Below are 26017 nucleotides of genomic sequence, written 5' to 3' on the forward strand. Positions count from 1 at the left end.
ACCAATTGAACAAGTAGGTTTAAACTGATTGGCCGTGTAGCTTTTCTTGACTGTTTAAATTGCAGTACCTTGTACACCCTTACACTCCAGTTTTGTTAAGCTGCACTGAAATGTGCATCACCCTGAGGTGGGGACCAGTGATATTCATAAATGCAAGCTACTAAAATTAGCCATGTTAGTAGTAGTAGTATCTTCATCCGTACCTCTCAACCTCTTAGAGCAAGAAGTCTGGACAAAGCCATAAATAAAAGTGGGACAAAGGGCCAAAAGTAGGGACAATTTTTAAATATTGCTCTTACAAACATAGAAAGTTGATAGAACAACAGATTTTGCATTGCAGTAGCAGGAATTTTCTGATGGGTATGAAATCTGGAACTCAAATGTCTTGTCATTAATTTCTAACTTCAGTCTTTAATGATTTGCCACTAATTTGCCAGAAAAAAACACAAGTGTATGAAAAAAAGGAGAAAAAATATGAGGCTGGACATTCTGCAAAAATCTGTACAGTTGAAGTATGCCTCCATCTTATTATCCGCTCTGCATTCAAACTTGCTGCTGTCAGTTTTGCTGAGAGCTGCAGTTGCTAATGGCACTTATTGAAAATTATGCACTAAAGCCATGTGTACAAGTCAGCTAAGTTGTTAAAATATTGTCACACACTGATGCAGAATGAAACACAGTTGTTATTGTAACCCTAACCTACTAAATATTATTCTCTGAACCCCCCCCATTAAAAGGAAATACATCTGTTATTGTAACCCTTTATTCAGCTGTTGAACGTAACCTTTTTTCTAACTCCAGGTAGAAACTGACTAGACATTAGGCAGTGACTATAACATTGATCTCACTCAAAAAATATAATCACCTAGCTGACATGGTAGAAAAATCAGCTTTATCCCATCCGCAGGCAGCCCATCATAACACTGGGTGGCTTTAGGCAGTGTAACAACAGATGATGAAATAATACTTGACACACAAAACACAATCTGTGAGAGGCATAATCATCTTATCGACACAGAGTAAATGTCACACTTAAAACAAGCATCTTAACGACATAGACTAAACCTCATACTTAAAAGAAAGGTCTGTGAACACCATATAACATCATCAACACATACATATACCCAGAAAACCAACATATCATGTGTTTCTCAAAATATCCGTTCCAAATTTACACAGACTGTCTCAACATAAAAGCACTTCCACAACATCACCACTCACTCGCACAGCAAAGAGTTGCCAGTTTGTGAGTCATAAGCCTTCCACTAACGCATGGAATGCAAGTAGAATGTTCTAATAACCGGTGAGAGTTTTGTCACACACACACACACACACACACACACACACACACACACACACACACACACACACACACACACACACACTCCTTACCTCAGCCTGCATAAAAACAGAGCTTCCTTACAGACCAGCACAGCGTGCATAAAAACGGAGCTTCCTTCCAGACCAGCGCAGCCTGCATAAAAAAATGGAGCTTCCTTCCAGTACATGAACACCTCAGCCTGCTTAAAACGGAACTTTCTTTCCGCGCACTTTTTTGTTTGAATGTTAGCGTGCAATGCAGGCATGGGTCCTGTAGGTCTTACTGCTGTAAAAGTGGGGGGCGGGGGCGTGCTCCCCCCCCGCTCTATGGTTCCGGTACCCACACGTGGTTGGTGAATCGTGCTTTTAATTACAGAAGTGGGGAAGGGCGCAATGCTACAGCTGAAAAGTGGAGAGAAGTAAAGTTTAAGTTAACTCAGTTTGTGCCCTTTATAATGCCGGCTTTTATGGCACCCTAGGCGGTCACCTAGTTCTCCTATGCCTAAGGCCGGCCATGATTCAGGCTCTCAGTGCTTCAAAGGCAGACAACACAGAGCTCTTCTTATAGTGTAGCTCAGTCTAGTATAGAAGTCACTGTTTAATTGTCATATTTAAGCAATTTAAATGTGCAAATTTTATTTTAACTGAAAATGCTTGGTAAAAAGTTACTTTACTTTATCATTTAAAAATATTTTTCTCACTTTTAAATTTTCTTTGACTTCAGGCCTGCCATGTCCAGTCATTTAGCAGTCAGGAATGTAACACCTCATTAACTGTCTGTCTGAAGGTGTTAATGAGTTGACCATTTCCTTGTGTTACGTTGTGTGCTTTTGTAGGGCTTGTTGTAAACTATGTTAGGAATTTGTCCCATGAGTTGGGCCCATTTCATAAATCCTCTTGAAGTACTATAGTCTGATTACTTTCTCTCCACTATGAAATACACATCCAAGCAACTCTGAAAAGATGTACTTCAAATGCACAATTAGCTCACATCCAAAAAGTTATTCAACCTCCTAAAAAAATAGTCAGTGATGTCTGACATCCAAAAAAGACTAACCAGGCCCATTACTCCTTCACATCACAGATTGGTAGATTCATTGGAATTATCACTTCCTGTAGATATCTAGGTTTATGACTAGACTGATCCCTCAACTTTGAATAATGCATTGAGAAACTCTGAGCCAAAATCAACTACCTACTTTTCTGGGTTAGCAAGATCCATCAGTTCTTCTGTACTCCTGCAAGAGCAGCTGTAGGCAAAGATATCCTCTTCACATAACTTTAATATGAAGATCCTTTGTTTTCCTCAGCCTATGTCAAAAACTTAACCACCCTGTCAAATAAAATATGTCACTTAATATCAAACACCCCTTGGAATGAACATTATTGCCTCATTCTTTCTAAATGAAAGTAATTGGCAGCGTAACCCTCCTTCTTGGCTTCTTTCTTTTCAAAGCACTCCCACCTCCCACCCCACTTTGCCTAAAAACTGTTTGCTGCATTTATGACTTATAAAATCAGGACTGAAGACAGCCCATCTCTGCAAACACTTTTCAGTCTACATTCTATTAGTCATACACCTTCTCAGTCCTTGTCCCAAAACTATCTACTTCCACATGACCTAGTTGAGCTTACTGGCTACTCAGTTTTCAGACCTCAATTCATGTACTTTCTTCTAAAACAAAATAGTATGAATTCAAGTGTCTGAATAGAGAGCATATCACATGACTTTGTATCTCCTGCATATTAAGTCCGTAACGAGAGACCCCAACGCTCTCACACTCTTTTTATTTGCATGCCTGTTCTTGACTGTCTGCTCCACAGAATCTACTCCTCTACTTTCTCCCCTAGGGATTTACTGATTTGCAGGCAATATCCTACCCATATACAGTTAAATCTAGGCTCAAGCTTGCTCTCCACCTCCTTTTCTAACCCCCTCCTCTCCTTCCTATACTCCTTTTTTTCTTGCTTCTTATGTACATATATTTTGTTTTTGAAACATTTGGCTAGGGGACCTCTATGTATATGCAGTTTCCCATACTCCGGTATTTTGTATGTTAATGCCATGTACAGTTTTTTGTTAGTACTCCTGTAACCCTGCCTGAGCCTGCAGTTGGTCATTTGTAATCAGTGCTTGACCCCAGTAAGCAAATATAAATAAATAAAATACCCAGCACTATGCTTTCATGTTTAACCTTTAATAGTGCGTACATACTGGGAATATGTCCTGCTGTTTAAATTATGTCAAAGGTAAATGCACCAGAAGAGCACACTCCTTGTTAACACAGACTGGGATATAATGCATATTAGAGAATGGGCTTACTGTACATCAGTACCCTGGTGGGAGAATGAGCGTTCTGCAGCAGGGTATTCATTTACAAGTAATGCCTGGTGAAAAACGAGTCCACCGCTTCATGGCGACTTATCAAGCCGCCGTGAAGCTTGGACTGAGAAAAACGGAATGGCAGCCATTGTGTTACACTCACTAAGTGGCACTTTTGCTGTTTAGCGAGTGTAAAATAAAATGTCTGTGTGTCTGTGTGTGATAGTATATGCATGTATGAAAGTAAGAGAGATGATCGTGTGTATATGTGTTCATGTTGGTGTCTGAGTGAATGCATGCTTGGAAGTAAGAGTGACTGAGAGTGTGTGAGAGAGATCGATCGAGAAAAACTGAGAGCTATCATGTGTGAATGAATGCCTGTATGAAAGCAGAAGTGACTGTGTGCGTTCAAGAGACATTGAGAGAGTGAGAGCGATGTGTGAGTGAGTGCATGTAAGAAAGCAGAAAAGACTGTGTGTGAGAAAGAGAGATTGAGAGAGAGTGAAAGCGATCTTGTGCATGAAAGCTGTGTATGAGAGAGAGAGAGAATGGGCTGTCTGTAAATTGTTTTGTTATACATACTTTTTCTTTTTTTAAGTACTGTATTATTTTTTTTAAGTACTGTATTATTTTTTATATGTAGTTTTGATGTAAAATGCTTCCTCCAACACCATTAAAATACACTACAGAAAGTTTGAAACATTAGGCAGAGGAACTATTTTACATCAAAAATATATAAAAAAAATAATATAGTACTTAAAAAAAAAAAAAAAAAAAAAAGGCAAAACACAACACTTTTACAGTGAGACCATTCTCTAAGCACAGTAATGCTCTCCAGGGTGTGTGTTAATGGGTAATTAATCCCCTTACAGGGGCGCCTGCTATGTTGGGCCTCATAACACCCCTGGGCGGGCGTTAATTACACATTAACACACACCCTGTCGTGCATTATTGCTTAAGTAACCCACATATTATATATGTGTGCCTGTGGTTCCATGGGATCATACATTGTTTCTGTCAGTTTCCTGCATAACATAAGGAATAATTTGCTGAAACCATTGTGTGGTCTCATTGATAATTATGCATATTACAGAAATCTGGCACCAAATTACAGTACTGCCAAAAAGCTGGCACACTGGATCCAATTAAAAATGATTCAGTCTTGTCTGTGCTGTCTGGAGAGTATTGGCTCATGTAGTGACCAGCCTTAACCTAAAAGGCACTGATGACCAAGCACTATTACACATAGATTAGTTTGGCTTTTCCTAAAGGAAACATTTTCCTGACTGAATCTAATGATGTCAGTATTGGCACGTGATGAGGAACTGACTGTGTATTTGGATCTTGCAAAGTCATTTAAAAGTGTCCCCACAAAAGACATTGTAGATAACTGAATGAGTTTGTGCCATTTGTTGTGAAAGCAATTGGCTAGTATGGGAGAACACAAAAGACTAACAGTATTTTTTTTAGTTACTCCGTTGTTCAGTGGAGAACTTTAAAGGTTTTGTGTAAGTTTTATTTGGTCCCTTTTTTCCATATAATGCAGACAGAATTGTGGTTAATGGAGTATGCAGTGTACAGTGATTGAGCAGTATGTTTTTTAACATTCTTAGAATTGCAAGAAAGAAATTTACAAAATGTTATATATATGATTCCATGTGTACTTTTATTTCTAGCCATTGAAATGGCAACTTTCTGAATGGAAAAAAGACAATACAGCTGTTCAAAAATCAGCTGATCGCATGTGCTATTTTTTTCTGTGCAAGATCACAGTGTAGTGGGAATCGGGGAACTTGCCCTTTCCTCACTGTAAATGGGAGGTGTTGTGGGTGCAGTGGAGACTTGTCCCCTGCAAAAAAAAATTTTTTTTCAATTCTTTGTGATTTGAACTGTTTTAGTAATATGACAGTAATTCAAAGTTTTGATGATATATATCTATGGCAGGTGCTGGAATTATATATATTTAGGTAATTTTCCATTATCGGGACAGCACTTCTAACGCGCTACCACACGCACACAGTGATAGTGTTATGTATATAGAACAAAATTATGGCTTACTGGCAAATCAGTGAGTGTTGAAGTAAGAAAATATTGACAGACATTCTGGTTTTCTACCTTTCTAACAGCAATATTTACAATTTGGCCTTGACAGTGGAATGGCGTGGGAAATCTGGACAGCCTGCTTAAGGGAGTGAGTGAGAAACATTTACTGAGATTTTTCTTGAATATATCTTCAGTGGCGCAGTCCCCAAGTTCTGTAAGTCTTATACCTGATACACATACACACTACTTTCCTGCCCTAATAAAGTGGAGGGAGATGTGTGTGTGTGTGTTCTGTACACATAACATAGTCTCACACCGTACCTCACACTGATCCAGAATTTCGCATAATGGCAAAATTTTTCACACATGGTTTTGCTCTGTTCCTCATACAGTTCGTTTTTTTTCTGGAAAATCATCGACTGTTGAATTCAATTCAGTAAATACTTGATTGTTTCAGATAACACCTGCTAATCTGAATCGTGTATTTCTAAGTTTTTACCAGCAGTATTTCAAATGTGTCCCTAACTTAGATTTTTGTCCCTCACCCCCTATTCTTTTGGCCTTTGTCCACAATACCAGCACATAGAGGGGGACAGGTCTACCTGCGAGATGTCTGTCATTTGGCAAATTTGCAGAAAGTGTCCGTTTTTACATAATTTTTTTTTTGGTCCGGTTATAATAAAATGTATGACATTGTACTGAACCAGTGAGGATCGTCAGCAGCACCTGTAAAATCATTGCGAGCGCGTGCTAAGCGTTCATTACAAGTGTTGCCGTGATAACGGAGACGTACCTATATTTATCTGTATGTGTGTGTGTGTGTGTGTGTGTGTGTGTGTGTGTGTGTGTGTGTGTGTGTGTGTGTGTGTGTCTTTCTGTGTGTGCGTATATATTAGTCTTTGCCAATATGGAACAGCCTTGCTCATCACCAGTTTGAACTTTCTCCCTTGTCTGATCAGACTGCATATCAATTACATTCACCATAAGACTGCAGCCAGAAGCTTCTTCCAGTACCCCTATATTCAGAGACAGTGCTAAGGCTGATTTAATAAAATTGAGTGATGACTTGGCAAAATTTAAAAGATCCTTTCATTTTGACAACCTCACTGTATATGTGAAATCCTTTATGGCCAAATTCTATGCACATGTGAATAGCTGCATAGCTACATCTGTCCCCTTCAAAAGTAAATACAATGCCAAATTTAAAAGTAAACACCTATACTGGAACCATAATACCAAAAAGCTCCATAATAAAAGAAAAAAAAACTCTCTGCACTCAAAAATAAATTTAACTCTTGAGATACCAGTTATGCTGTTGATAACTCTGGACTCTACCTGATTAAGTTAACCAAAGCCAGATAAGGTAAAAATGTCTGGTATATTTTAAAACAGTTAACTAAAAATACTTGGCATAGAAAGGCATACTTGTTAATGACTCTAGAGTACTGACAATAGAAGAAGAGAGGAGATTCAAGTATAAGACAGGGAAATGAGAGATTTAGATAGGGTGCATGCTGTATAGGGCAAGGAGGCTTACCGGAGAAAGCTGTTTAATGGGGAAGTATTTGGAAACATGCAGAAGAATGGGAGAGCATTAGAAGTGGATATTGGGCTAAGTAGGCTCATCATTTAAGTGGTATTGATAGATTGGAGAAAAAGTGCTAACTGTAGAGTGGGAGACATGGTGTGATGGAAACAAAGTATGAAATAGTACGACAGAGCATAGGAAGATATGGACAGAGGTAATTAAGGGGAGTACAGGCAAGTGAAGTAACGGACAAGGAAAGAGGTGTGAAGTAGTGTAATAAGCAGATAACAAGGAGGGAGACGTCCAAGAGACATCGACGAAAGTCAAGTAGATTGGACAGAGGCAGACAGTAGTAACCAGTATTGAAGGTTATGCAGAAATGGGTAAACAAGAGAGGGTGACAAAGAGAGAGAGCGAGAGAGAGAGAAGGAATGATGGACATGGACTGGAAGAGGAACTTGGCTATAGAGGAGGAAGGTAGAAGAGAGTGACTAAACAGGAGAAGTTTAAAGTGAAAGGATTCAAGTAGGTACTACATGGAGGTACAGAAGGCAGACAGGCATAGCTTAGGAGGAGCAGAGTGGTTGGTGATAGTGACAACTCTGCCACTGGAATATTAGCAGTAGGTTGTAGGGTGTATGAAGAGGTTGGTAACAGAAAGGAATGAGAATACAATTGTGTCCATTATGGGATGAAGCAGACGGGGGATCCACAGGTGCATGTTTGAGAGGGAGTACAGCAGGAAAGTGCAGTAAAAGGAGTAAGTGACTGGGAGGGAGCCATGAGTGAACAGCAGTGTATGTGGATTATTGAAAGAGTATAAGAAAGATGAGAAGGGGATCACATGTATCTCATGGAGGTGACGAAAGAGATCATATGAAGGGCATAAAAAGAGGCAGCTGGCAAGGAGATTGAGGAAGGCTAAACAAGCACTAAGTGGCAGAGGAATGCTGCAGGCAGGATAAGTAGTGATGTGATGCAGGAAGTGAATCAAGAGGGGAGTAATTTTGGAGACAGGTGAGAAGGTTTTATCAGCTGAAGAAATTGCCAGTAAGACTGGGCCTTCACAAAGAAGACAGGATAAGTTATATTACTGTGGAACATATTTTTTTTGTGTGGGCTTAGATTTAAAATTAGTTACGTTTGTCGAAGGGTGGGGGGGTATGTGTGTGTTATGTTGCAGAGGGAATGGCTGAAGTGGTATTAAGGAGAGACCAGGAAATTGCAGAAAAATTGTCAGCATAAGGGATTGGAGATAACCTTCTCATAACTGCTACCTGAAATAGCAGTTTGTGGCAGTGACAAAGAAGGGTGGCCTTGGGACACAGGAGATTCTCAGTCAGAGATCCAGCATATGGAATGACAGTGTGCATGGGATAGTTTCAATCATAATGCAGAGGGGACAGAGGTGCTCAAAGCTGGGTGGCAGTATTGTCAATGATCATACCTTTAAATCAACGTGAAAGGAGTAAGAGATTGCCACAGAAACAGAAAGGGACATTTGTATATTAGACAGAGGGATAACCTAGATAGAACACAGTAGAGGAACCAACAGAGCATCTCAGGGCATGGCTATGTATTATAACTGTACAGTGCACTGAATCTTGGTAGGAAGATGGTGGAGCTACAGGCGGTTATGATCAGTGATGTGGGAATAGAAGGGATAGTGTTGGCTTTGTAGATATTTATTTATTTGCATGTGTTTACTGGAGTGGTCCAGTTGGGCCAAAAGTGCCCATTTTCAGTGGAGTCCGGGGGAGAAAAGCTCCACATATAAGACATTTCACATACAATACAGAATTTACATTAATAAAGACATTTTGTACATATTATGGGCAGCTTATACAATTGGTGAAAAAAAACATATTGGGATGATAGGGAGTGAAACTTGTCATTACAAACATATACTGTTTGGTTATGAATGAATGGAGAGATCACAATTGTTCCACCATCCTCTCTCTACTTAATGGAGTGTATCCTATGCAATATAAGAGATGAGGAACATCATCTTCCCCTGAAGGGGACAATGAGGGTCATAGCTGAGGATAAGTACCTCGTTGAAGAGAGTTTGACAGAAGCAAAGAGGATGGAATGGGAAAAGATAAGGGAGAAAGGCAGAGATCATTAGAGGAGGTAACCAGCACAGCCAGTGAGAATCACTGAGAGTGGTGGAAATAGAGTGGGAAATGTTACAGATGTGAGTGTGAGATGGGGAGGAAGTGAGAGATGACTGACACTGTGGCAGTAGAAGAAAGATGTTCTTCATTCCACATTGCTGCAGTCCTAACTATTGTTTGATTTTCTGAAAGTCGGAGTTTTCAGACCGAATCAGCCTATTTATGTAACGGTCAGAAAAAAAAAATAACTGTGTGTATTCTTTGAAACAACAGACTCCTCATAGGGATTACCCACTTGTGTGTATACCTTTGTTTGGGGCCTGAGCACGGCGTTGTTGGATGTTAGACTGTGCCAGGTTAGTGTTTGGGAAGCGTTGCAATTATAAAATGCCGTCGGATGGGACAAAACAGCGAAGCCTAGGGTTGATGAAGGAGCCAGTGGTTTTGCCAGTTTTTTTGGAGTCTCAGGCAGAGACTTTACTGTTACAGGATGGTAACTGTTCTTCCTCTCTTCCCAAGGTAATTAGAGCCTCTCCTTCTGTTTCCAAAACTTGCTTCATTGGGGCTTCTCCTAGCACTCAGGTTCTGTGCCTAAGAAACATATGCTTAAAATGGCGGAAGATTTGATTACTATGATTAGAGGTTCTATGCCCCTCCTGATAAGAGGCCTAGGGTGGAACCTGAGTTTGATAGCTTTGAACAGTGTTCAGAGGCTTCTAGTCTTCTGGGAAGATTTGCAGGAGTTTCCTCCTTATTCTGATTCTGATGTGGATGATTCCGGCTTGATGTTTTTACTTTTTTACCCCAGCTAGGCCCTTAGCTATGTCTCCTGAATGTGGTGGAAGATGTTTTTTTGAGAGCTCCCTGAACCCCCTGATTCTTGCCCCCTGCTCCTGTTAAAACCTGATGATAGTACTAGGGGGTGCCTGAAGCATATAGTATCTTTTAAGAGTCCTAGGGCAGACCGTTAAAACCCTGTTCCCTGATAAAGAGGCAAGGGCTTTTGATAGATGGGGAAAGAAAGTGTATACTTCTTCCACTTTAGCCATGCATGCCTGGTTGAGGGATCAGAAATTTAGCTGGCATGTTAAGACAAGGATTTTGGATGCTCCTTTACAGTCTGATGTGTTGTTTGGGTTCGCCTGTGGAAGCAGTTTTAAAGAAAATGGAGGACAAAGCTAAGTCTATGCAAACTGTTAAAGATTTTCTCAAGGGTCTTTTAGGCCTAGAACAGGAGTTCACCTGCTCAGACTTCTGGTGAGGGCAGGGGTCAGTCCTTTAGTAGATTCTCGTCTGGCAGCTCTTTGGGGGAGGAAGACTGTTCTTTCAAAGAAAATTGGGATTTAATTACTCAAGACAGATGGGTGTTGGATATCATTCACCACGTACAGGTTTTTATTTCCATACATTGCCCCTTTCAAAGGCATGCCAGGACAGACCTCTCCACAAAGGAAAAGAGGCTCACCAGCAAATTTTTCTCTGTTACTTCAAATTTTATTCTCTCCTGTCCTAGTACCAAAGAGGGGAACACGTGGAGACCAATTTTGGATTTATCTATCCTCAACACTTATCTGGACATTCCCAAGTTCAAGATGTTGACGTTACAACAGCTTTTACCTCTGCTGGGCAAAGATCACTGGATGGTAACTTTAGATCTCAAGGAAGCTTACCTTCATGTGCCTATAAGACTAAGTTGCAGGAAGTATAAATTCTCATTATCAGTTCTCTGCATTGCCCTTTGGCTTATGGTTCTGGCTCCAGTGATAGCTTACTTCAGGCTAAAAGGAATTCAAATCTATCCTTACTTGGACGACTGCCTGATTCTGGCTCAAGAAAAGGAAGACCTTATACAGCATCTGGAATATGTTATAGCAGTGCTAAGATGCCTAGGGTATTGAAATAAAGTCCAGTCTAGTACCCTCTCAAGACATGTGCTTTCTGGGTGTGAGACTGAATACAGCAGCCCAGATGGCCTTTTTAACCCCGGACAAACAAAAGAGTCTATCCCTTTACTTCCATCAACTATCTCATCAGTCCGTGCTGACTGCAAGGACAGTCCTTCAAGCATTAGGGTTCATGGCATCTTGTATTCTGGTGCTTCCCAATGCCAAACTGCATATGAGGAAGCTGCAATGGTATCTCAAAATGGATTTGATATGGACACAGCACTGCCAGGATTTGGACACTGTCATTCAAATAATACCTTGCCTTCAAAAATTTTTGTGGTGGGCTCAGGAATGTCACCTAAACAAGGAGTCAGATTTTAACGACAGATGCCTCGGACATTGCTTGGGGAGCTCATCTAAATGGAAAGTGGATACAAGACAAGTGGCCTGCCAGACTACAGCATCTACATATCAACATGAAGGAGATGTTAGCAGTCCAGTTTGCATTAATGGCTCCAGGGCAGGTGTTGATTCTAACAGACAACACAACTGTCATGTGGTACATCAACAAACAAGGGGAACACATTCTTATCCTCTATGCAGGCAAGCAATGATTTTATGGGAGACTGCGCTCAGCTTGCAACTAACTCTTCAGGCAAGGTTTCTGCCGAGCACAGAACTCCTTAGCAGATGTGTTAAGCAGACAAATCATGGATCCCGTGGAAACTGGATCTTCATGTATTTCAGAAATTGACAATGTTGGGGGGGAACTCAGACATAGATCTGTTTGCTTCTCCACTAAACCACCAGCTGCCAAAGTTTTGCACAAAGGGGTTTCATCACACAGCTTGGAAAGTGGATGCTCTGTCTTTCAGTTGGAAAAATCTTCATGTGTATGCCTTTCCACCTCTGCCTCTTCTTCCAAAGGTGCTCTTAAAGGTCAGACAAGACAAGCCAAGGATGATTTTAATAGCTCCAGATTGGCCTCGGCAACACTGGTACCCACTTCTAAGGAGTCTGGTAAGGAAGCCTCCATGGCCTTTACCTTTGATTCCACATCTGTTATCTCAGAAGGACGGCCATCTGCTCAATGTCAAGCTTCACTCTCTTCATCTAACAGCCTGGCATATTCTGTGTTGAAACACAGCAGGTCTCAACTTCCTCAACAAGTTTTAAATGTGATTATGGAAGCTAGAAGACCTAGTACAAGGAAAGTGTACGCAGAAAAATGGAAGAGGTTTTTATTTTGGAGTACAGCAAAGAATTTGGAGATTTCTGAGCCTAATTTGAGTGTGGCTCTTCAATATCTTACTGAATTGGAATTGGACAAAGGTTTGTCCTTCTCTTCCATTAAGATTCATGCTGCAGCAATTTCAGCTCACTATGATTGTGACCCACCATTGTTTTCGCATCCTTTGTTCAAGCAGTTTCTTAGAGGGGCAAAGAATATAAGACCCCTCCTACTCCTGCTTGGGATCTCAATTTTGTGTTGGAAAAACTTACTCTACAACCTTTTGAGCCTGCGGCTACTGCTGAATTGAAATACTTGTCATGGAAGACTGCTTTTCTGTTGGCTATTACTTCTGCAAGAAGGGTGTCTGAGTTGCAGGCCCTTATGGCAGTAGAGCCCTTTGATTTTCCATACGGATAGGGTATCATTACGCACTAATCCTTCCTTTATGCCTAAGGTGGTTTCTAGTGTGGCTTTAAACCAAACTATTCATTTGCCTACTTTTTATGCAGACCCCCAAAATAAAGGGGAAAAGATTTTGCACACTTTAGATGTACACAGGCAATTACTATTTAAGCAGGACTAAGGATTTTAGGCAGTCTCAGCAGTTGTTTGTTTCTTTTGCTTTGAGTTCGCAGGGCAAGCCTGTGTCAAAACAAACTATTTCTAGGTGGATTGGGTTTTGCATTGCATTTTGTTATTCCCATCATGGCAAGGAGATTCCAGCTGGGATTAGGCCTCATTCCACTAGGGCTACTGCCACTTCAACAGCATTTCTAAGGGGTGGCAACTAAGGATATTTTGGAGGCAGCTACTTGGAGTTCAGTGCATACTTTCTCTAAGCATTATCACCTTCCTCTCTACTCTAAGTCTAGGGCTGGTTTTGCCACAGCTATTTTGCAAGGCATGTTGTCAGCTCCTGCTTCTTTATGATTTGCCAGCCTCCCTTACCTCTGCTTTGGGATTCTACCCAATAGTTAGGACTGCAGCAATGTGGAATGAAGAACATAGTACAGTATTGTACCTACCATAAATGTAGATGTTCGAGGATCCACATTCCTTCCCTCTGTGTTTAGGGGTGGTTGTGTAGGTGAGGTTATATGCTGATATTTTTGTATATATTTTGTATATATTGTACATATTTTTGGTGCAGGTATATTGGGCCTTGTCTTTTAGGGTCTTCTGACATCTGGGGCAAGAAAAGACTGAGGATATGGCGTCGGTCATGCTCTGGTATTCGGGCCGACTGGACAGTGGACTACCCAATAGTTAGGACTGCAGCAATGTGGATCCTCGAACATCTACATTTATGGTAGGTACAAAACTGTACTTTATGGTGACTGGGGACTTCATCGTAAAGAAGACTGAGTCTTGGGAAGAGAGTGGCAAAATCAGATTTTAGTGAAACTAGTCTTTGGGTGGGAGATTACCCTGGTCACCAGGAGGGAAGGCGGTATGAGATGAAGTGGCTTTTGTCATCACTTTAAATTTCTACAATAATTTTGTGTTTCTAATACCATGACAGTAATGGATCCCATTCCTAATCAAAGTATGATTAATTAGTATTGTTTCAATCTTTGATGCTAACCAAAAATGCTCTTTACAGCACCCATAATGTTCCCAGAATTGACTCCTGCAATTCGTATGGAGTTGCATGTATCTAGCATATCTAAATACAACTATAAATTCTTTTTATGAGACCCTATTGCTCCTGCTACTAATGGAACTGTCTGGGTATCCTCCTTCCACATTGCCCTTGTTTCTGCCTGCAAATCCTGGTATTTTTATGACTTTGTGTGTCTCTCTCTGTACGAAAGACACTATAATCACTGGGTGTAGCAATTTCAGTGATCAGTGCTACTTATGTCTTCTTTTCATGGACTACTGTATCTGGTTTTCTGGCATCTACTTTTTTGAACTCTTGGTAATGGGTTATCCCATGTGTTATAAACTTCATAATTTTCAATAATGTGTTGTGACTCACATTCCAATGCATCTCACCTACTTCAGTATTATAATGTTTGCACAATGCCCAATGCGGTCTTGCCTACACTATTATGCCTTTCTGTATACAGTCATCCCGCCATTATTGTATCACTCCCAGCATCAAGATGTGTGACTGCTTCCACAATTCTGTTTTACAAAATCTGCATTTCTGTGTTTCTTCCACATGTTCAGTGGACCTTGTGAACCAGTATGTATGTAGTCAACTATCCTGGGCTGCCAATATTAACTTTTCACCTTTTGGTTTAAATTCAACTCTCCTTAACCATTCATGCATTTGGTCTTGATTGACAAGAGGTTGTTCAAGAGTTTTCTGTACTTGCAACTATATTTATGCATTTTCCACATTCCTTTCCTTCTCATCTAATCCTTCACCTTATATTATTTCTTTTGATTTTTGGCATATTCAGTTGCAGCCTGATTTTTATCTACTTCTGGTTTGGATTCTGATATGACTTATTCTCCTCATTTTCAAACTTCCACTACATTTGTATCTTGTGAAGTCATCAGATATGTATGCAGTCCTAGGATTATGGATCTATACGTGCAGTCAATTTCAAGGAGGCCTGTAACTTTTTCAGAACGGGTACTATATAATCTTGGTGTACAATGATTTTTATAAATCATTTGATAAGCATGAAGCATTTTTTCTGGTTTTCCTGTCCAACTCATCCAATACCTTTTGGGGCCAGTCAATCACTCCAAAACTGCAAGTTAGGACAAGAAGAGCAAATTGGGTTATTGCCTGGATTTTGTTCCTAGATGTCAAAACTGTTTTCAGTATTAATTTTAGCCTTTTAAATATTCCATACTAAGTTTTATTCCTACCTGTTCATGTTTTATTGTTGATCCTTCAATAGTTACCAAATATTTATACATACTCTCTTGCTTAAGTTCTTTAATATCACATTCCTGTCCCAAACATTTTCTTGGTGCTGCAGGTTTCCTGCTTTAAAGGTTGCTTTTGCACATTTATCAAGAGCAAATGACATTCTTGTATTATCTGAGAAAGTTTTGACCACTTGTACTTGCGTTTTCAGTTCCTCATCTGACAAACTATATAGTTTTAAATCATCCACAAAAATGATAAGTCATTACACTGTTTTCTGGGAGCCACATTGTAGCCATAGCCTAATCTGTAAAGTAGACAACTTAATGGGTTAAAGGCAAAACTAAAGAGCAATGGTGACAAAGTTTCACCATGGAATGTCCCTCTTTGAATTTTTATCCCTGGAATAATAATTTGTCCATTATCAAGGCTTAACTGCACAATGGTTTGCCACTGTTTCATGTTTGCTATAATGTAATCAGTGAAGGGTGTATCTTATATATTTGTAAGTATTCATTTATCCATGAATGTGGGATGCTGTCAAATGCTTTTTTGTAGTCTCTCCATGCCATACTTAGTCTTCCCCTTTTTTCAGTTCTCCATTATGACTTTATTTAATAACAAATGATCCTTTGTTCCATATGACTTTATTTTGTTACCCTTTTGTTCTACTGCCTTGATTAGAGTTTACAGTAATTTAGAAGAAATCTCATCAGCATCAGTTCCACTGTATCGTTTATGCATTGTCAGAAGGCAAGTTATTGGTCTATAGTTTTTAGGATAGCTTGCAGGCTCACTCTTTGATTATCATTTTTCCTGTTGGTAACCAGGTTGGCATCTGTTTGGGGTATGCATATAAATAGTTCTTACTCATACCTAAATCTTCATGTAAATATATTAATACTTTTAGCCAGAAATTAAGTAATGCATCTGGGCCTGTGGTTTTCCATTTTAGAGCTTTTCTTAATTTTGTTTCAATTTCTCTGGCTGTTACTTTATCCCATTTCACTTCTTATTCTTTCTTTTATTTCTTCTGTCCATTCAGCATCTTGATGTCCCACAAGATCTTCATAGATATTTCTCCAGAATGTTCTATTTCTTCTTTTTTTGGTGGTGGTTCAATTCCTTTTGCCTTGTTTCCCAGTTCTCCATAAAATTCTTTTTTGGGTCATCAATAAAGTGCTTATTTTGTATGTTTCTTTTGTGTTTATCTGCATATCTTGTAAGTTTTTCTGTCTGTGCTGATATCTTTAGTTTATTATTTTCAATAGTATATGACATATTCTGCTCTATTCTGATACTGTGTTGCTTTTATCACAGGTATCTTTCTGAGTATTTGTATTGATTTATTCACTCTTCTGTACTCTTCCAACAGTGACACTTCTTGTCTTAATTGCTTTATAGTTTTCTCTATTCGATATTTTCATGATGGCATTTGAAGTCCTCCCTTTCTTTTCCTTAATGCTCTGTGTTTTTGTAGTAAAACTTTATCTGCTATTAATTAAGCTGCACAGCAATATATCCTGTTTACTTTTATATCACACGAGTTTCTCTGAACATTCCCAATTACTGTGTTAATTTGTTTTATCAAATTTCTTAAATGTTGGGTGTTATTGAATTTCTGTAGTCTATTTCTTTCATCAGTTATGTCTGTCCATCTCTGTTAAATCAAGCAACTCTTCCCTTAGATCATTTTTTTCTAAACTGAGGGCACATTCTTTGTTCTCCATTTCCATTCTACAGAAAGTTCCAGAGCATTTTCCTGTATCATATTCTCTTCAGTTTCATCCTGAGTCATCCGTTGCTCTTTCATATGGGAACTCACTGACCTATCACTCCACAACATTGACTCTGTCAGAGTTACCAAAGTTTCCTGTTCCTTCCCTTGGTGTGCATCTCCATATGAACCTTTATACTGGTTTCCTTCTGAAGGCTACAAAGTATCTTCATATGGCAACTGATCAGATGTTTCCTGCTCCACTGGCTTCTCCTTCATTTGGGGATTCATTATTGTATCCTGCTGTGGTATTATCATCGATATTTCTATACTTGAGGGACTCGCTCTTCCATCATGCTGTGATATAACCAGTGCTAAACGTTCTACAATAAATCCTTCACTTTGTATGTATTCCATAACTTCTGCTTCTATTTTAACTTATTTACTTATCTTATGTTCTGCATCCCCCTTTTGTGACCTTATTTTTTGTACTGTGAAATTTTCCATGTCTGGGTACCTTTTCCTGTATTTCTCTCTGAATGTCTTTGGGGCTGTTTTTTTGTATTGAATAATCTGGCTTTCTCCTTTGCATAAATATTGCACCATATCAGATCTTTCTCTTTCTCAAGTCCATATCTCTTTTTTATACCTTTCAAAAATCTCTTAATTTTGGTCATTATATTTTTGCACTTCCTCAATCATTTCTTTATCTAAACTGCCCATGTTTTCTTGGTGTATATATAATGTTTTTCATGAATCTGTTGTATTAATGAACACACCTTTGCATTTGAAGCTGTTAATAGATTATAACAGAAATTAGAGGAAAGAAAAATACTTGCAAAAGAAAAACTTTTTGTATATCTTCTGTCCCAAAATTCTGGGCTTCTTGCATAATAGAATAGTAACAATATATAATTACTTTCTTATCCTCTATAATCTACTCTATCATCTTTGTCTGTTCTTTGGCCTATCAATTTTTGTGGACTATTACTTCCTTCTACAATGGAAGGGGGGCATCCTCCCCTTGAGCCTGGCCTTAGCCCATTGCTGGAATGTTTCCATGTCTTGAGGAGTCAACACCGTCATGTTTTACAGTCCTGGCGCCAGAGTTCCTACCAGGATTGGGCACTTTTTATCCTGGGTCTTGTTAACCCAGCTATCTACCTTATTTTTTTATCCTACTTCTGTCCATGATCTATGCTATATAAAGCACAGTCTAAATATCAGTGGTGAGATTTGGTAAAAAAAGCAGGGTCCACCTCATGAAGGTACTCACCAAGACTTGAGGATGAACTCAGTTTCAGCAATACTACTCTCCTTTGCTTGTTTATTTTATCTTTCCATTTGGACCACTGGTCACCAGCATGAAAGTGAACATGTTGTGGTATATGTGAGCATCAATGGCCTGGCAGGGGTGACAGTTGAAGTGGTTGCAGGCAGGGCACAAGAGATGTATGATTTTGGGATAGGAAGTTGGAGCTAGCTGTCTGAGAATTGTTGTCTTCATGTGTAGCTGGCATGTCAAGTAAAGAAAGTATTATGTAACAAAATGACTTGCTTTGTCAATGAACAAGGAAAGAGTTTTTTGAGAACTGGGAGAGATCTGACAAGACAGATCAGGTTTATGGAAAGGATAGTCTCTTTATTAACCCAGAAGGGGGAATGATCCTTAATGCAAAGTTGGAAAGCTTTATTTCAGTGATTACTTAGTGAAAGGGTGGGAAGGTACATTTTTGATCAGTGTATTTAAATTAAGTTGCAAGTGAGAAGGAAATCTTGCAAAAATATAACTGGTAGGTAAGCAACTTGGGCAGTGTCTCATAGTAAGATGAGAGGTAGAGCACTGGAGTGAAGCAGACAATGGTGACTCTGAGCATGGATAGATAGTTCATCACAGGGGGTGGAGAAACCAGAGTAATGGAAAAGTAGCAAGCAGTGATATGAGGGGAAGGTAGTCCTTGTTAGTTTCTTAAAACTGGGGTCTGAAGACAAGGTAGGGCAGGACATCGATGTTCCTCATATGGATTTTTCAGTAATCAGAGAAGGCAATGCAAGAAGTGAAGTAATAATCTGCATAAAGGAGGGTGTGGACAGTGTGTGAACCTTTATTAAGTGCACTGACAGCAAAGATAGAGGAAGGGGAGATGGGTGGTGAGCTGATCGACCCTCAGGCACTTGAAGGGGGGAAGATGACAGACTTGAAGAGAGGAAAAAGGGGTAAGAATAAGATGTTACTACTTTTGGGAAATATGAAACTGACAGGCACAGAAGGTAGATTCTAGGCTCCATGGTGGTAAGGAAGCAGAAGTTGATTGATGTCTTGGACCATGAAGGGGTTCAGCCACCTTAAGCATGCATATTCCTAAAATGAGAGAATTTTGCATGTACTTCTAACCATGGCAGAGTGGGTCATGGATGTCCAGCTGAAGAAAAAAATTAGCCAGTAGCTATCCAGCTGCTGTGTCGTTTAGTTTGGAAAACAGTAAGAAGTCAAAGATGGTGGTTTGTTATTTTTAAAATGATGGATTAAGCTCACCTTTGGAAAGTGTAAGAATGAGTTAGGATACTGGAATAAGCCAAGAAAGTAAGCAAGCTATAGGAATAGGACAGGGATGGAGAACATGTGGCCAAGTCTAAGGATGTGAGAGAATCCAAAAGAAATGACTGGTGTGGCTATATAGTTAGTGCAAAGGGTAGGATCTGTAGAAGGTGGAGAAGAAGGGGTATAGAGGTGGAAGAGATTGTGTACACTGAGCCTAGCAGAAAGACAGCAAAGACTGTGAGGACAGCAACAGTGCAAATTGAAAAGGAGTTGTCATAAGGGTCAGGAAAGGGAAACAAGGGCTTATAGGTATACAAGAGAAAGGGATGGAAAGATGTGGTCTGACAAAGCAGAGTTGGAAAGGGATCACAGAAGACTTAGAAAAATCTGAGGTACTGATTAAATACCTTGTGTCAGTCTTGACCACAAAAAGTAAAGAGAAGGTGATGTGTGAGAAGTGGAGGTAAATGAGGTAGAGGCAACAGTAAATAGATACCAAGACAATGAGGGAGGAAGGAGAGGGGAAATGACACAAGAAAAGAGTAGGCTGCTTCAGAGTATCTTCAAAAATGTGGGTTGTAGGATCAATCTCTTAACAGCAGTGTGGGGAAGGTAATAGAATAATCATAAGTGAAAGGATAGTACATGGTCTGGAGGACAGCAGTTTCCATGAAAACAAACATAAGTGCATCATCAGAAAGAACTGTTAGTCAAATCTAATCCAATTTTCTGATTGCTTTATAGGTGCTCTTGAAATGAGAGTAGCATTAAATGTGGTCATCCCAGATGTCAGCAAGGCTTCTGATTCTGCGCCATGTAGTTAATAGGAAAACTGTTGAGGCTGGGAGTAGATACATGACTTGAGAAAGTGGGTTGCTGTGTGGTTGAATGGTAGGTCACATAAGGTTGTCATGAAGGGAAATATCATTAAAAAGAAAGATGCCAAGTAATACTTCAGAGACTGGTACTAGTCAATGTGTTTGTCTGCAACATATCTGAGAGAATGGAAAATGGGTTCATCCTTTCTTCTAGTGACTCAAATGTAGTTGTAGCAGTAGAGGATGACGAGAGTTTAAGAAAGGGTTTGGGGAAGCTAAACAGATGAGTAGAAAGGCAACAACTGAAACTTTTTGCAGATATATAGTACTGCATTTGGACCAGGACAAATCTGTTCTGAAGTATTATTGGGGGGAGGGGGGTGGAAGGGATCACAGCAGAGTAGGAACTAGAATCTGGCACTGTTGATCACACTTGGACTGTATCTCTAGGAGTGTGGTATAAGAGCAGTGGCAATGATAATTAGCCCTTCCACGGGGGATCGAATCCAGAAGAGTATGGGACTTGTATAATGCAGTTGTGTGTTCTTTCCCACATAAACTTTGCAAGAATGATGACAGTATATTAAACTGCAGAAGCAAGACAATTAAATAGTTGTCATATTTTTACAGCGGCAGTAGTTAGCATTGTACAGATTGGGAGTTGAAATCTTTTGCTAAAAAAATTACATTTGAGTGCATATTGCATTTTATTACTTCACAAAATGGTGCATTTCTGCATTCAGCCGTGCATTACAGTTTCAGAATGCCCAAGGCAAAATGGGCAAATGTCATGAAAGAGGGGCTTTACTTAGAACGTCCACTTATGAGCAGACAAAACTGTTTCCATCTGTAGAATAATTTGACTGCAAAAAAAAAATGTTTTAGTGGTTGGGACAAATGACCACTTAAAAAGGAACCAGACTGTGAGCCCCAGGTCAGACCAGACATTTTCATTTTTATTTATTTGTTTTATTTATATGTAGGATGAACCAACAGCAACGTTTATTTTGTGGGTGGGGGCAGCTGAATGCTCAATAATTGTCTTCATTCTGAAAGAGAGGCACGATGTCTTACTCCATGATACAGAGGCAATATGGTAAGTATTTTTTCCTGTGTGTGGAGTATGAACTGATTGCAGAATTATTATTTTGGGAGTAGGAAAGGTAGATAACCAGTTGGCAGTAGTTTAGACTTTTTTAATGTGTAAAATAAATTGATTTAAGGAAACATATTTTGGGAGTAAAGGGCAAATGACCACTGAGCAATGATATTCCTGTTAGATTAGGGATTGGATCTTTAATTGCAAGGTGAGATGAGACTAAGTTTGTGTGCATGGTGGAATAGCTGCCAGTGGATAGACTGTAGAGAAAATGGGTATCATTTTGCTGTCCCAGACAGTGAATAGTACGGAGAAAAAGTCATAAAATCCTGAAACGATATAATTCTGAGCTTTGGAAATACTGAATTGTGTAGTCCTACTAAAAGTGATTAATGCATAAGTTACTGAAAACCAAATGCATCAAATGCGCCAAGTGCATCAAATGCGACAGAGGAAAGAATTAGAAATAATATTCCATGTGTACATGTCTTTTTAAGTATAGCTGTTTAATTATATTTTTCACTTTTCTTCTCTATCTCAAATTGAGAATAGTGGCATGATATAACACTGCATTTCAAATAAGAATATCTGCACTGCTCTATGTGTAAATTATGTGTAAATCATGTAACGCACCCTTTTTCTTTCTTTGACTTCTTGCTCAAGCTCTGACCATTAAAAGTTACTTTCTGATGAGCCCAATCATTCCTTCCATTCCTTGCACTGAAGAATATCAGAATGGAGTGATGGGAGCCTGGGATTAGGTTGTTATCCTTTCTGGAGCTTGGAGATTTTTGTAATATCACCTCCCCTTGTTAATAAGCAAGATCAATGCAGTGCCCACTGCACCAAGGTCTGGAGTGCAGGCATTCTTCGGCTGGGATTGCACTTTAAGTTAGTGTGAGTTTGGAATGTATTTTTGTCCCATTCCCAACAGAGTACCTCAGCAGTGGGATATGGCCAACTCTCTCTATCTGTGAAGCTGCAAACTGAATGCAGGTCAGTGGGTCACATTTAGGACTTCATCTCTGGCTGCATTTAATAGGAGCAGACTGAACAAATGCAGTTGTGTTGAATAGGATTGTTGATTGAAACTGTCCCCTTTCTTTAGTGGGATCCTATAATTAGTATATTTTAAGGAGGAGGGTATGGAGAACAAAAGGGTACAGTATCCTCTAAAAACAAAACAGGGTTGAACCACTGTGTAGGAGCACATTTATAGAGTTGTTCTACTTGACTAAATTATATTGACAAAACGGACCTGACCCATATATCATGGGAACTGCACTTTCTTGCAGTGCTGTCCATCAATGTGTGTTACCTTTAAAAAGTTTGCATTGATGGTGTATTACTTTGGTAGATCACAGACAAAGTAAAGGGGGGATGGAGAATTCATGTCTTTCACTTGTACTAAAATGTATCAGTGTCTTATTCTTTTGGGAGACCATAGTACACGTGAAAGGGAATTGAGGGTTTTCATTTGCACTGTAGCTTGTTGGTCCTGGTGTCTGTTTGTAGATTGTAGTATAAGTGAAGGGGAAAGGGAACAGAGAGTTCATTTCTTTCACATAATACAGCCGTTGATGCCCGTGCTCTGATGCGAGAGGATCTCAGTGCTGTAAGGAAATTTGTCCTTTTCTTAGCCTTTATGCAACCTTAAGATTTTTATATATTTATAGTCATAGGGGGTGGAGCTGCAGACCTCCATGTGGAGGGTGCAGGGGGCTTCCTTTGGCAAAACAGTGATTTTTCTGTGTTCTGTACTTTCAGTTTATAGCAAAAGTCGATGGTTTGTATCAGCTGTATTAAATCTCAGTTGGCATCAGTGATTCAGTGTAGATGCTATATCATACATACATGATGTTTCTGCAGTGTTGTCAATCTCTTGTGCATGATATGTAGTGGGATGTGTCCCTCCCAAACTAATGCATTCTAGGTCAGGGTTTGTACCCTATAAGTGAAAGATGAAAAGGTGGCGTTGATAGAAAAGTGAGTATTTCAGTCATCTTTGTTACCATGAAGTCTCAATCAATATATAAGTGGAAGTTTGAACCCTAATATGTCTTGTGGGGTTGGGTGAAATGGAGCACGTCTCCCAACCTCAGAAATGAGTACGAGATATGCTCAGCTTTGTGACTGCAGTGGATGAAGAAATTTAATGACGTAACTGTTATGAGGATGGACAAGATTAGGAATAAGTATATTAGAGGGTCAGCCCAGGTTGGAAGGTTTGGAGACAAAGCCAGAGAGGCTAGATTACATTGGTTTGGACATATGCTGAGGAGGGATGCAGAGTATATTGGGAAAAGATGCTAAGGATGAAGCTGCCAGGTAACAGGAAAAGAGGAAGGCCTAAGATACGGTTTATGGATGTGGTGAGAGGACATGCAGGTGGTTGGTGTGACAGAGCAAGTTGCAGAAGACAGGAAGAAATGGAAACAGTTGATATGCTGTGTTGACCCCTAATGGGACAGCCGAAAGAAGAAGAAGAAGAACTGTTACTGTACTGGCTGAGCAAACTGTTTTAATGACACTATAGTACTTGTCCTACAAGTATTACATCATATTGCTGTTTTAGTTGGAAAATATTTTGCTCTTATTCTTTGGTCATTTTTAAATGTAAAACATTTCCTTGTAACTACAGGGGCACTAATGTATTTATTTGTAGATGCTGCCTGTATGGCGGACACTTGTGAAAGCATGTGCGTGTTCACTGACATGCTGTAAAATAACCCATCTGGTGGTTTTCATAACTGTCTCAATTTGTAGTGAGCTACGTACCAAATGTTTAAGAAAATGATGCTACCTAATGCAAGTGGGATTTTCATAGTTGATGATTTTAATATTGAGATTTAAAAGGATTCTGGGTATTCAATTTTGTATTTCGTGATTCATTATTCTAATTAGCAAAGTAGATCAAGTAGATATCCTGAATTGTGGTGTAAAGTTAACCAACATAAAACAGCTTGCTTTTATTTTAACATTAATACTAAGCAGAAGAGGATACTGATGCAGTATCCTGAAGCTGTGACCTGACTGGCAGCAGGTAGCATAGCACATTATTACTTATTTGGTCAGTGGTGCATGGAGAAACGGAACTGAATTTGTAGTGGGCTGTCACTGAAGTGCATTGGAAGTTGTGCAACTGCAAGAGATTGTAAGGTTTCTCACAGAGCTTGCTTCAGTTGCAGCTCCCTGACACTTCAGGCTAATTTTTGTCACCTAAACCTAGTTCCCATATGGAATAAGTGGAATTTTCATTTTTTTTTTAAATTGTCTTTGCTTAGAACTAAATACCTATAATGCACACACAGAAATGATTGTGAATGGATGAGTAAAGGACATTACTGAATTACAAATAAATATGTATACTTTTTCAGTCACATAGACATGGTTACATTTAGGACTGTAGTGGAGTGGAGTATTATGTGATGGCAAGCCAACTTCTGATGGTTTATGAATTCATGTTTGTTTGCAGTTCTTAATTACTATTGTAGATAAAAAGTATTTTTTCCTCTTTTCTTATCCAGGGGATGGGTGGGCAGCATGACTACTTTGGATTGTGGCTTGACAGCGACTATGGTAAGGGTCACAGTAAGGCAAAGCCCCGCTGTACCACCTACAACAGTCCTCAACTGTCTGCCAAAGAGACATTTACCATTGATGCCTTGGAGGTGTGGGGAACTGGGAAGCCCCCACAAAATCTCCCTGTAAGTATCTTCCTTAAAGCTCTGGCTTTTTAGCCAAATGTAATTTTTTTGCATTGTTCAGAGTTGTTGCAGTTAACTTGTATGAAAAAGCAAGGTTCTTGTAGCTTCAGTATGTTGTGGTTTATGATGTTTTGTTTCATCTCTTGTCTTCACCCCACCTAAAAATGTGTATTGCTCTTGTGTTACTATTTCTATGTGAGTGGTGAACAGTATGGATTCAGGAGTAATTAATCAATGTGAGTGGTGAACAGTATGATTCAGTAGTAATTAATCAATGGTGACTTAAGTAGAAGGGGAGTGTGGATATGGTTTACATGCATCACATTCCTGGTTCTCTGAGCACCATACTTTTGTCACTGCCATAGTAGCAGGCTATTATTTTTTCCATCAGTGTCATTAATTCAAGCTAATGTTTTCCACTGTTCTGTGGATGACGGCATGCTTTACCTTACATTTGTATTTAGTGTTGCAACATTTTTCCATATATTCCTGCCACTGCTATGTATGCCCCCCAGTTGACACCAGCCTACATACATACCTCTCTGTTGCAGTTTTTACACCACTAATTGCTTCAGTTTGTGCACCAGCTGTTCAACCACGTGATAAAATATGTAACACAGGGCACAAAAGCCTCACCCAGTCCATAGGTTCATAGTTGTGTACTAGGCTAATGGCCCTGGAGCCTATATAAGCCTAGCCTAAGAAGATTCCCTGGCATCATGCCGCCCAAAGTTAGTTAGGCCATGTCTGACAATGTTTACAGTGTGTACTGTGTAGTCAGGGCTGCTGCCCAACTTTACAATTTCGTCATCTTCTGTTCTCTCCAGGTAATTTGCATTTGCACTTCCTCTGG

General features: G+C 39.5%; 1 protein-coding gene across 2 annotated transcripts in view; it reads left to right on the forward strand.

Annotated features, from left to right (window-relative positions):
- Positions 1 to 26017, forward strand: part of MEAK7 (MTOR associated protein, eak-7 homolog) — a 167985-nt gene that overhangs the window by 130571 nt on the left and 11397 nt on the right. For both annotated transcript variants that reach the window (XM_044081470.1, XM_044081471.1), the window contains one exon: positions 24985 to 25164. In XM_044081470.1, the coding sequence (XP_043937405.1) occupies positions 24985 to 25164 (180 nt within the window). The remainder of the gene's footprint in view (positions 1 to 24984; positions 25165 to 26017) is intronic.

Source organism: Protopterus annectens, chromosome 8.part0 (assembly GCF_019279795.1).
Source record: "Protopterus annectens isolate FY-2018-M chromosome 8.part0, PAN1.0, whole genome shotgun sequence".
NCBI classification, from domain to species: domain Eukaryota; kingdom Metazoa; phylum Chordata; order Ceratodontiformes; family Protopteridae; genus Protopterus; species Protopterus annectens.